Consider the following 12,537-nt stretch of genomic DNA (forward strand, 5'->3'; position numbering starts at 1 on the left):
CAATACATTGTAAATATTTCTTGATTAAAAACAAGACCTCTACTGTCAAACCTTATGCTGTTAACAATTTTTAATGTATGAAATCTAAATTCTGCCAATTATATATAATTAGATATATTTCTTAGATCAAAGTTGTGGCTAAACTCACTTTTAAAATTTAAGGTTCCAAGCAGTGGGGTTGGTTTTCTCAACTTTGAGCAACCTTTTCTCCCAATAGGATGAATCCCTCCTATAACAACCTATGCAAATTTCATCCTAATATCACATTGTATTTTAATTACCAATTTTTCACTATCCCATTAGATTGGGGGCTCCTTCAAAGCCAGAGACGGTCTAATTTCTATTCAAGTGGTATCTATAATTACTGGATGTTAAATCTCCAAATATTCTATAATCTCATTTAAAATCCTCACATTCAAAGAAACTTCTACCAAAGCTTTGGTTTAGTTTGTGCCAAATCATTCTTAAAATTTGTAGCTTTGAGGCATTTTATTATAAAAAGCTAGCACTTGTATACATAAACTAACAAGAACTTAAAATTCATCACACATTTACTTCATTTTTTAGCTTGACCTTCTAGTAAATCTTTAGCTTCATTGATTTTGGCTGCTATATAAGGAGATCCTCCCTTGTCTGGGTGGTTTAAAAGCATAATTCGTCAATGAGCATCTCTTATTTTTCCTTTATTGGCAGTAGGGCTTACGCCTAGTATTAATGCTGCTTCTCGTTTTGTCATTTTGGGTTCAAACCCACCTCTATAATAGCCACCACTGAAGGCAGATTTTGGTAGACTCTGAAAAACTTGTTTTACTTGCGGCTCCATATGTTTCATGGCTTGCAAAACATAACGGCCTGCAAATCCTGCAGCAGCAATGGTCAGTCCAACTGCTACCACTGTACTGGCCATGGCTCTGGCTCGGCTCCCCAGCCTCCACCGAGAGCGCAGTTCATCCCAGCCCAAAGGCCGCAGCCACCAACTCCCACTCCTCTACCAGACACCGATGCGGCCACCACCAGCAGACACTAAATAGGAACTTTTAACACATTAACTTTTCCCAAAAGAGAAACATTTCTGTCTCCTGGATTAAATAAATCACTATCCCCACCTCCCCATGCAAAGAGCCAGAAATGTAGGTAGAGGGAACAGCTCCAGAACCTCCTTCCACTATTTTTCTAAGAAGGTATAAGTGTTAATGGGAGTTTCTATAGTATAGGCTAAGATGGGAATGGAGGGAGAAGAAAAGTAGGGCTTCCTCCTCTGCTTAGCAAGTACAACTGACTTTGTTAAATTTGCAAGCCTTATATAGCATTATAAACAAAGAGTAGCCCAAAGTATAAAACTGGAGAACATAGATGAGAGTTTGTCAGAAACAAGAGTTTCTAAGATCCTGAGTCTAGAATTTCAGAAAGGGAGGTTTTGCCTCACTAAGTTTCCTCAATAATTACACCTGCCTGAATATGTTACCTCTTGTGTCAGTAGAGTGGTTGATGAAATGCTTTTGTCCGCCGCATAACATATACATGCAAAAACTCATCTAGTATGCTGACCAGCAAGACCAGAATTGTGCAGTACTGCAGATTTTTCACTTGGAAATGTCTACATTTGGTGACTAGGTGAATAGCTGGTAATGGAACCATGATGTGCTGAATCTTCATAATTCACCTCTAACCTTTTGAAGTTCATATAATTTCATTCTATAATATGTTTCTTATTCATTATTATCAGGGACATAATATTCAACTGCAAGAGCTATGGAACTGACACAATGCAGCTATTTATATATTCCTTATAATCTGGTTTTTCCTCGTAGTATGTGCACAGAGTGCTTGCACATGAGCTGTTATGCCCTCAAGGAGGCCCCAGCTGTGAGTATTACTTGGTGCTGGCCCAGACACACCTTCTCAAGAAGGACTTTGCCAAGGCAGAGGAATACCTTCAACATGCAGCCCAGATGGACTATCTGGTAATAACTTTTGCTAGAACCTCTTGAGTATAGTTTGGAGGACGGGCAAGCAGCCTTTCTTAAAGGTTGTGATGCCATATCACAGGTAGATTTCTGGTTACCGGAGGTGGAGGTCATCAACTTATAGTAAACTCATCTATTTCCTTCCATCTGTTTTTCTCAAGCAGTTATGAGTTTTACAAAGAGCAGAGAAAAAGATAAGGCTAGCTTTTTAGCAGATAATTGATCTATTTCAAGTTTTCTGGACTTCTTCTATTTTCTTATTATGAACATTCTCTTGGTTATGTTTGAATATTTTTCTTAATATTTACCCCAAAGACAAAATATTTTTGAAAAATGCCAGAAAGAAATGAGGGAGCAGACCTAGAAAAATACCAGTGCAACGGAATGGCCCTCTTTCTAATTGAGTGCTATTAGAAAAAGAAGAAGGACTTAGTCTAATTTTAAATGTTAAATAAAGATCATTAATGGACTTTTAAATACACCTCATCCCAGGTACTACTTGTTCTTTACTTTCTCAGAACCCTAATGTCTGGGGCGTGAAGGGCCATCTCTATTTTCTAAGTGGAAATCATGCTGAGGCCAAGGCATGCTATGAGCGAACCATTAGTTTTGTAGTGGATGCTTCTGAGATGCACTTCATCTTCCTGCGACTGGGGCACATCTATCTGGAAGAGAAAGAGGTGAGGGACAGAGGATGGAGAGTAACCATGTAAATAAATCAGGTCATGGTCTGGGACCCGAATACAGTTCAAACATTAACATCCATCACACAGTAATATGATATTGATATGTATTACGTACAATATTGATACATACATACAATACATACATATTACAGTAACACAGTAATATGATATTGATACTTTTATATTCCAAAGATAAAGTGATTTGACCAACACTAGATAAACTAGTAATTAATAGAAGCAGGATTCAAAACCAGGCAGTCTAATATTGGAGTCTGTGGTTTTAATCATTATGATACTAAAAAGTTGTGTAGAACTCAATAAATGTTATTGTAGTTAATATTTAAGCTAACTTTCTTTTATTAGCAGTAGTAGAAACATTCTTACTTGACTTAACTAATGGAAAATGTCAAAAGAACTTCTTCAAACTTCTTCCTCAACATAAAGGTTTATATTTAATCCAGCTAAGGCTAACCCCATTCCACAGGGAACTCTAACCTGACTCTTTAGCAATTACTCTCCATATTTTAGGAATCACCCTATGACCTTCTAAAAGAAACTTTCTGTTATGGAAAATTTCAAATACATACAAAGTATAGGCACCTGGGTAGCTCAATCGGTTAAGCATCCAACTCTACACCTCAGCTCAGGTCTTGATCTCAGAGTTGTGAGTTCAACCCCTGCACTGGGCTCCATGCTGGGCATGGAGCCTACTTAAAAAACAAAAAACAAAAAGAACCCCAAATAGATACAAAGTAGACAGAATAGTAGAAATGAACCAACATGGACCCATCATCCTATATCAACAATTATCAACGTTCTGCCTTTTGACTTCGTGCTTTTGTTTTTACTTCATTCCATTTCTACCCCCAGAACACCCAATTATCTTTCTATTTAAAATAAAGGGATGTGTGGTGGCTTAGTCAGTTAAGTGTCTGCCTTCGGCTCAGGTCATGATCCCAGGTCCTGGGATAGAGTCCTGCATTGGACTCCTTGCTCAGTGTGGAGTCTGCTTCTCCCTCTCCCTCTGCCTGCCGCTCCCCCTGTTTGTGCCCTCTCTCTCTCTCTCTCTCTCAAGTAAATAAATAAAATCTTTATAAAATAAAACAACAGCAGCAACAAGAAGTTGCATTGCCTTATAATTTAAGTATGAAGGCCCATAGGCTTAAGAGCGAAAAATCACTATCCCATTGCAGTGAAGTATATAAGAAATTTTCTTTCTGACATCATTGCAAGCTGCATCTGAACCAAGCTTCTGACATACGTAGTCACTGGGCAAGCAATTTCACTAGGCAAGCAATTCTTAGCCTATTTGCTGAGGCTTATGTATAGTTACATCTCTCATATTGGAGATGCAAGATAAGAAGTTGTCTAATTCGTTTGGAAGTTTGTTTTTTGAGTTTTTCTGAATGTTTCCTGTATTATTCAGCACTAAAAAGAGATAAATTAGCAAACCATGAAGAAACATAAAGGAAGCTTAAATACATATTACTAAGTCAATGTAGTCAATCTGAGAAGGCTACATACTGTATGATTCCAACTGTATGACACTCTGGAAAAGGCATAACTATGGAGACAGTAAAGAGATCAGTGGTTTTGAGGGGTTGGGGAAGGGAAGTGATGAATAGATGGAGCACAGAGGGTTTTTAGGGCAGTGAAAATACTCTAATAATGGATACATGTCATTATACATTTATCCAAACCTATAGAATGTATAATACCAAATATGACCATGGACTTTAGGTAATGATGATGTATCAATGTAGTTTCATCAGTTGTCACAAAGGTACCACTCTGATGGGGGATGTTGATAATGGGAGAGAGTAAGCATGTGTGGCAGCAGGGGGTATATGAGAAATTGCTGTACTTTCCTCTCAATTTTGCTGTGAACCTAAAACTGCTCTAAAAAAACCTTGTGCCTTAAAAAAAACAAAAACAAAACAGTTTAAGGGCTCATTTAACTTAGATTGGTCTTGAGTACAACTACAGAAGCCCCATGACTATCCTAGCAATATAGCATTTGAAACTTCCAGAAGAACAATAGCTTAGTGGTGCTTTCTTTCTACAGTATGAAAAGGCAAAGAAAACCTACCTGCAAGCCTGTAAGAGATCGCCTACATGCCTTACCTGGCTAGGACTGGGAATATCCTGTTATCGGGTAAGAGGATGAAGGCTCAAGACTAGGCCTGTGAATAGAGCTGACCTTGATTCCTTAGTCTTCCAAGCATCCTGGGAGTTTGTAATGATGGTGGGAAAAATTACTTTTCAAAGGTGTTCAGTAAACTAAACAGTCAATCTGTACTATAAAAATAAAACGTTCTTTAAAAATCCCACAAAAACCTGAACCAGGAAGCTATATAATAAAAATACTTCATGTTATTTGATACAGAAGCTCATAATTTTATGATGTTATCTATAAGGAAAAAGTGATACGATAAATGAAGAATCTACTCAAAGAAATTGACTGATGCTTATTAAGCTCTGTGGCCCTTCTGTTTTCAGGAGGAGCTGCTATAGCTTCTGGGAGATCTTTTGCTCCCCACCCCTAAAAACTCTCTAGCCACCCTTTCCTCCTTTCTTACAGTCTTTGAAAGAGGCATGCAATGTGTTGTTCGTGTCCAATTTCCTCAATGTATTCTTGATGCTAACACTCTCATTTTCTCTTAATACCTTACTCTCTTAATTTTGCCTTTTTCTTTGATTTACATTTTTAACCTTTCCTTCACAATCAGGTCTTTCCCCATTCTTTCCCCCTTCTTATTAAACAACAGTGGTGACAACCAAATGAGTTGCCTGTATTCCCTGTCTCCTCTTCCTTATCGCTGTTTTTTTTTAACCGTAAAGGTGATATATGTTCATTATAGAAAATTTGGAAGATAAAAATGTAAAGAAAACATAAAAGTATCCATTATCTAACCACTCAGTAGTAACCACTGTTAACATTTGAATGCATTTTCCTCCAGTCTTTTTCATACAAATATGAAAGCAATTTTAATGTATAAAACTGTAAATAATATATTTACTGCTTTTTAATCTTTTTTCTACTTAAACAGTATAGCATTGATATCTTCTTGCATCATCAAATAGTCTAAAACATGATTTCTGATGACTTCATTGTGTTCCCTGGTTTGGGTGTGTAAGTGAAATGACCATGTAATACTTCATACTAACCAGGACACTTCAGAGAATGGAAAGGGTGCTATTAATAATTACACTGGGACACAGGGACTGTCTCAGGCCAACTGGGACATATGATCATTTATACATAAGCTATGTGCTCCCCTGTTCCACCTTCCCAGAAAGAATATAAAACATTTATAGCTGTTAGAAAACTGACAGCACTGTCAAAAGTACAAGAAACTAGCTATACAGACTATTCAACATAAGTCATGCTTCTATTTGTTTTGAATAGAAGAAAAATAAACAATATTTTCATTGAGATAGAAACTAAAACAAAACAAAACAAAAACCTTGAGTCAGGCTCGACCACTAAGATGTCCAAGTAATCCCTGCTCCCCATCGATATTTTAGTCATACTATACCTATGTGTGGATATTCATAATTTATTTGACCAATCACTCTTATTGGGCATGTTGTTAGTTTCTACAGTTATACTACTATAGATGAAGCTGAGATAAACATTCTTGGACATAAATCTCTGTGCTTAATTATTTTTATTTCCTTAGGATACATCCTTAAAGAACGTAGAAAAATTTAAAAGTCTTTAAATTACAGTGTCAATTTGCCTTCTAGAAAGGCTGTATACTGACTTATACTCTGCCAGGAGGTATGAGAGCACATTTCACTGTTACCTCATCAACAGTGGCCATTATCATTTGCCAACTTGATAGGTACCTTAATTTGTATTTTCATCACCAATGAGGTTGAAATATGTGATACACATATCTCTTTACTTGTGAATTATCTGCTCATGCCCCAGGTCCCATTTACCTTTCACTTCATTGCTATCAGGCTTACTACTTTACCACTTTACCCTTACCACCTTACTGACACTTCTGACGGAAGTTCCCTTAATATCCTAATCGCTAAATGCCATAGACACTTAGATGAATTTCTGGCACTTAACCCTGTTAACTACTTTCTTCCTGAAGCCCTCTGCTCCCTTGACTTCCACAATACTTCATTCACATCCTTCCAGTTCTATGCCTTCTTCTCTGGTACCTCTTTCTCAGCCTTTTTTGCTGGCTCCTACCCTTTTACCTACCATAATTGTTGGGTCCTCCCAGGTCAGCCCTCTTCTACTGTCACTGTATTTATTCACTCTAAGAAAAAAATACACCTACCCCAGTGGCCTAAACTACCACTTGTGCCCTAATGAATTCTAAACCTTTAATGCATAACACTTTTCAAGTTCTGACCCTTATATTAAACAGTGTAATGGACAGCTCCATTTTCATGGTTCCCTAGATACCTTAAAATGTGCATAACTGAAATATAACCTAACTTAAGCCTGAAGGATTCTCACATTTCTTACGCCTACAATTTGTGTATTTTTTGGTTAAATAACTTTAATAAAGCCTACACCTTCTCCTGTATTCCGTGTCTTGGTGAATGGGACTGTAATGAACCTTATCAACCAAGACAGAAACTTAAAAAGTATCCTAGTCTACTTCTCCTGTTACTTTTAATTAGGCATCAAATATCCTATTGATATTGTCTCCTAAATGTCTCTTGAGTCTATAATCTCCTCTCCATCCCTATTTTTATAGCTCCAATTCAAGCCTCATCCCTTCTCTATCTGCTAGCATGATCTCCTGTCCTACCTTAATCTAACATCTCCCACATTGTTATCAAAGTGGTCTTTAAAATATGCAAATACTGTGTTACTCCCCTACTTAAACTCTTCAGTGGCTACCCCTTGTTTCAGAATAAAATTCACATTCCTTTGAATGAATGTATATGACCTGATGCCTAACTCTTTAGTTCTATCACTTCCTTTATTTTCCCTAATCTCTCTCTTTTCTCCAGCCCACATGCATCCTTAAGAGCTTCCTGACCACATCACACTCTTATGCCTCCATGCCTTCGTATATGATATTCCTTTTACCAGGAATCCCTTTCTTCACCTTGTATAGCTAATATACTCCTATTTATCCTTCAGGACTCACTTTAGTAGTATTTCCTCTTGGATGCTATCCTTTAATTCCAGGGTACAATTATTCCCATTTTCCTATGTCCCTCCACTAGATCTATATATGCTTTTATTATAGAAATGTTTATTGTGTAGTGGAACTATTTATGTGTTTGTGTTTTCTTTCTCTTTTTCTTTTTTTTTTTTTTTACATATCTGTCAGTGAACTCTTTGAGAGATTGTATTTTATCTTTTTATTCACAGTATGGAATAAATCCTTAGCAAGTAAAACTGATTGAATACTGATTGAATGATATTGGTTGAATAATACTGGTTGAATAATGAATCAATACATTGATTGAATATTGAATCAATATCTTAGAGACATTTAAAACATGGACCAAAGTATGGGCATTGCTGAAAGGCCACTCTTCATATTGTTTCAGGCCTAGAAACCCATAATTTTCTTTTCAAAACAGAAAAAATGGAGAGCTACTATACTGGTGAGAGGAGTGCCTTATTTCTTCCTTAGGTGATCTTTTGGAAGATTTTACAAAGCAAACTCACTTTTAGGAAGTAGCAATGATATCCATGTGTCCAGAGCTCGGGGAGCATTCTAGAGCCTGAATATTGTATTGATTGCTCAAGATCCTGCTATTAATAACTAATATTAGTATTTTGACAGGCTAATAGGACTTTAGCCTTAGGAAAGGGATGCACAGGGGTGCCTGGGTGGCTCAGATGGTTAAGCGTCTGCCTTTGGCTCAGGTCATGATCCCAGGGTCCTGGGTTCGAGCCCACGTCAGGCTCCCTGCTTGGCAGGGAACCTGCTTCTTCCTCTCCCTCTACTGTTCCCTCTACTGTGCTCTCCCGCTCTCTCTGTCAAACAAACAAATAAATAAATAAAAATAAATAAATAGAAAGAAAGAAAGGGATGTTATTTGGACATAATGTTTTCAGCTAAACTGACAACAAATATATGACAGCCTACTGTGTATGGGGAAATCACTGAACGATGCACGCACAGTAGTGAATACTTCTGGTTTTCCAATCCTGGCACCTGAAGCTCCATGGTTCATGGATGCCCTAATGGAACTGCTGTAGAGAGAAGGAGGAAGAGAGGGGTGTAAGTTGAGAGCTTAGCAGGCAGGACTCCAGATTTCTCTACTTGGCTTTTTAATCCGAGCAGTTCTTCTTTTAACAGGTTCATATATTGGGCTACCACATAAAATTTTGTTTGAAGAAAAAGTTCTGAGCTAAAAATTTAAAAAGTTGAAAACTGTATAGGTCACATTACCAATGTTATTTGGACATAATGTTTTCAGCTAAACTGACTCCAGCTGGCTTAAGGGAAAACTGCTCTGACTTAACTCACACTTTTCTCTTTCTATCAAGCTGGAGGAGCTCACAGAGGCTGAGGATGCTCTCTCTGAAGCCAATGCGTTGAACAACTACAATGCCGAAGTATGGGCATATCTGGCTCTGGTCAGCCTGAAAGTGAGTGTTTATTAACCTTACACAGTGCCCTTTTAGGGCAAAGATGTGAGGAAGTAAGTGAGGCAAGAGATAGGTAGGTGGCGATTAATGCATGATAGTTGAGGTTTAATGAGCTTCAGATTTGGTCATTATACTGATGAGGAAGGAGAGGCCCAGTCTGAGAAGCTGCTACTTGGAATGTGCTCAAAAATCACTCACGTGTTTGTCTGGAAAGGAGATTCTAGGGATGCCTGAATGGCTCAGTTGGTTAAGCGTCTGCCTTTGGTTCAGGTCATGATCCCAGAGTCCTGGGATCAAGTCCCACATAGGGCTCCTTGCTCAGCAGGGAGCCTGCTTCTCCCTCTGCCTGCCGCTCCCCCTGCTTGTGCTGTCAAATAAATACAAATCTTAAAAAAAAACTTAAAAAAAAGAAGGTATGGAGTCCTCTCTTTTGGTAGAAATGTTTGTGGCAACGTACTTTCCCACTATAACGTTTATAATATGTCATTATCACCAGGTGCTGCTCTTTTTTTCAGGCTGGACGGCAACTGGAAGCGGAGCAGGCCTATAAGTACACAATGAAGGTACGATGCAGAGGCCTCTGCTGTTTGTACTGTACTGAGGTTGGGAAACTGGGAAGAAGATGCTGGCTGAATTCAGGACTTTACAGCATTCCATCATTTCATGATGTGAATATTTTTCTAAAGGCTTTTCTTATCATCTTTGCCATTATCATAGGGCTGCTGGATTTGGAATAACCCACATATTACTATGGGGGTTTTTTTCTACCTCTTTTTTTTTTTAAGATTTTATTTATTTGAGAGAGAGAGAGAGCACAAGCTGGGGGTGGAGGGCAGAGGGAGGTGGAGAAGCAGGCTCCCTGCTGAGCAGGAAGCCCCATGTAGGGCTCAATCCCAGGACCCCGGGATCATGCCTGGAGCCAAAGGCAGACACCCAACCAACCGAGCCACCCAGGCGCACCAACCCCCCTTTTTAAGATTTTATTTATTTATTTGAGAGAGACAGCAGAGGTAGAGAGAGAACACGAGTGTGTGTTGCGGGGGGGGAGGTTTCTACCTCTTTAGAGATTTTGGTTTAATGGAAAGACAGATGGCCAGGGAGTCAGTAGACCTGAATTATGGTCGTAGTTTTGCCACTAACTCTACTGTGTTAACTTCTTTGAGCCTCATTTTCCTCACTTGTAGACTGAAGGTATAGGTCAACAAACTTTGTGTAAAGGGCAAAATAATATTTTAGGCTTTGTGGGCCAAACTGTCTCTATTACCCTCTGCCCTTGTAGTGCAAAAGGAGCCATAGACAATGCATAAACAAATGAGCATGGTTGTGTTTCAAATAAAACTTTACTTAGCAAAAACAGCAAGCTAGATTTGGCTCATGAACAGTAATCTGCCAACCTCTGGTCTATTCTACTATGAATTACAGTTCTTAATTTGTGGCTTAAACAAATTAGTTTTATTTTTCTCATCTAATGAAAAGCCCAAGGCTGGTACTAGAGCTCTACCATGTCACCAGAGACCCAAACTCTATCTTTCTGTTCCACCAATCATAGCATGCAGTTCCCATCCTTCATAGTTGCAAGACAGGCATGGTAGCTCAAACCACCATATACATGTTTCAGGCACAATAAAGAACAAAAGGGAGGAAAGAACAAAGAGGACATGCTAGCTATTTCACCTCCCTTTAAGAAGCAATGACTTTATAGGGATAAAAGATAATAGCATAGGGAATATGGCCAATGGTATTGTAATAGTGTTGTGTAGTGACAGATGGTAGCTATACTTGTGAGCACAGCGTAATGTACAGACTTAAGATCACTACGTTGTACACCTGAAACATGGTGTGTCTACTCATGAAAAATAAAGATGTTTAATTCACATGTACATAGTATTTGATGATAAAATCATTTCCAGAGGAAGGTTTACATTTCATTGGCCACAATTGGTCATAAGACTACCCCTAGCTCTAAGGGAAGAAGGAAATGGAGTTTTTTAGCTGGCTGCATTCCTGCCCTGAAAAGAAATGAAGACTTTGTTACAAAGAAAAGAGAGTGGGTATTCAGTAGGCAACTAGCTATCTCTACTACACATCTAGAGGCTAAAAATAAATTCAGATCTAATATCTTTGTTTTGTGTGTCTTTGATTCCTGTGACTTGACAAACTGAAATACTGTAGTCAAGACAGACCGGGTGATAATGTGAATTCTTTTAAAAACACTTTATTAAAGTTATTTAACAAAAAAATACACAAATTGTAAATGTTCATACTACTTGAAATTTCATAAAGTGAACATGTCCATGTAATCAGCACAACGTTCTGAGGTCTTTTAACGGAGTTACCATGAAATAGGGAATGAATAGGGAATATAAGAGCCCAATTTTAAGCCAAGGAACTATATTCTTTAACTGTGTCCCAGTAAATGAGGGGTCTCCACATAGGTATATCAGGTATGATATGTATGCGCCCCTTCCTTCTTCTTATGCAGCTGAAACTAAAAGATAAGGCTCTGCTTGCAGAGATCCACATGGTACAGGAGACGGTTGGCTTTGGAAATCCATCTTTCTGACATCCTTCCAGCTGAAGAATATTCTGTGTGGGACTCTGAGCTCCCTTCCTTCCCAGAGAGATTAAGCCCTGGACATTTCACCATATGAGGCCTGGGGATGGAAAATACCATAAACAGAAACCCATTCATTTATTTCCATTGGCTATTTTACTGGATGGCTGTTACTGGATATTTTACAGGTTGAAAGTAAACTGAATGACAATAAAAAATGAAAAAGATTCAAAATTCATCAGTGTGGTTCTGGAGTTAATTAAGGTCTACTGAGGTATATGTAAGAATATAATTATTTATTTACATAATTAAAGTAAAGTGGGTTATTATGGTTTCTGGTAAAAACTTATCAAGTCATTCCTGGAAGTCAACTGCTAAGGTCTCTGGCTAGTTTCACTTACTGGAACTTGAGAATTAAGGCATCAATTTCTAAGGGGGGCCTAAAGGAAGACTGCTATGCTGGGTCACTGTATTAGGACAAACATATTAGGTGTGGCCAGACCCTCTGGATCCAGCGGTGAACAGAGCTGAACAGAGAAGTCTTTGCTGAAGGTGGAGGTACTGACTACCTCTAACCACGGGTATCTTCATGGATCTAAATCACAAGGGCTCCAAGAAGAGTCCATTAACTTATAATAGATGCAAAACTCCTCTCAACTGAGGCCAGTATTCTAGGGCTAAAGATGACAAAGGAACCATACTTCAATCCTGTCCTCCTGGATCACTGCATAGCAAAACTAGGAC

At 38.4% G+C, this 12,537-nt stretch overlaps 1 protein-coding gene and 1 pseudogene across 1 annotated transcript in view; one reads left to right on the forward strand and one right to left on the reverse strand.

Annotated features, from left to right (window-relative positions):
• CFAP70 (cilia and flagella associated protein 70) overlaps positions 1–12,031 on the forward strand; it is a 79,704-nt gene extending 67,673 nt beyond the window's left edge. Inside the window, exons 19-24 of the mRNA XM_081823094.1 lie at positions 1,812–1,964; positions 2,486–2,647; positions 4,719–4,808; positions 9,138–9,239; positions 9,755–9,802; positions 11,722–12,031. Coding sequence (XP_081679220.1) covers positions 1,812–1,964; positions 2,486–2,647; positions 4,719–4,808; positions 9,138–9,239; positions 9,755–9,802; positions 11,722–11,802 — 636 coding nt within the window. The 3' untranslated portion in view covers positions 11,803–12,031. The remainder of the gene's footprint in view (positions 1–1,811; positions 1,965–2,485; positions 2,648–4,718; positions 4,809–9,137; positions 9,240–9,754; positions 9,803–11,721) is intronic.
• On the reverse strand, positions 438–1,021 carry LOC102744603 (mitochondrial import inner membrane translocase subunit TIM14 pseudogene; annotated as a pseudogene).
• Positions 12,032–12,537: the final 506 nt, after the last annotated feature.

The sequence above is a fragment of the Leptonychotes weddellii genome, chromosome 6 (genome assembly GCF_054177405.1).
Source record: "Leptonychotes weddellii isolate Sample4059 chromosome 6, ASM5417740v2, whole genome shotgun sequence".
Lineage (NCBI taxonomy): Eukaryota > Metazoa > Chordata > Mammalia > Carnivora > Phocidae > Leptonychotes > Leptonychotes weddellii.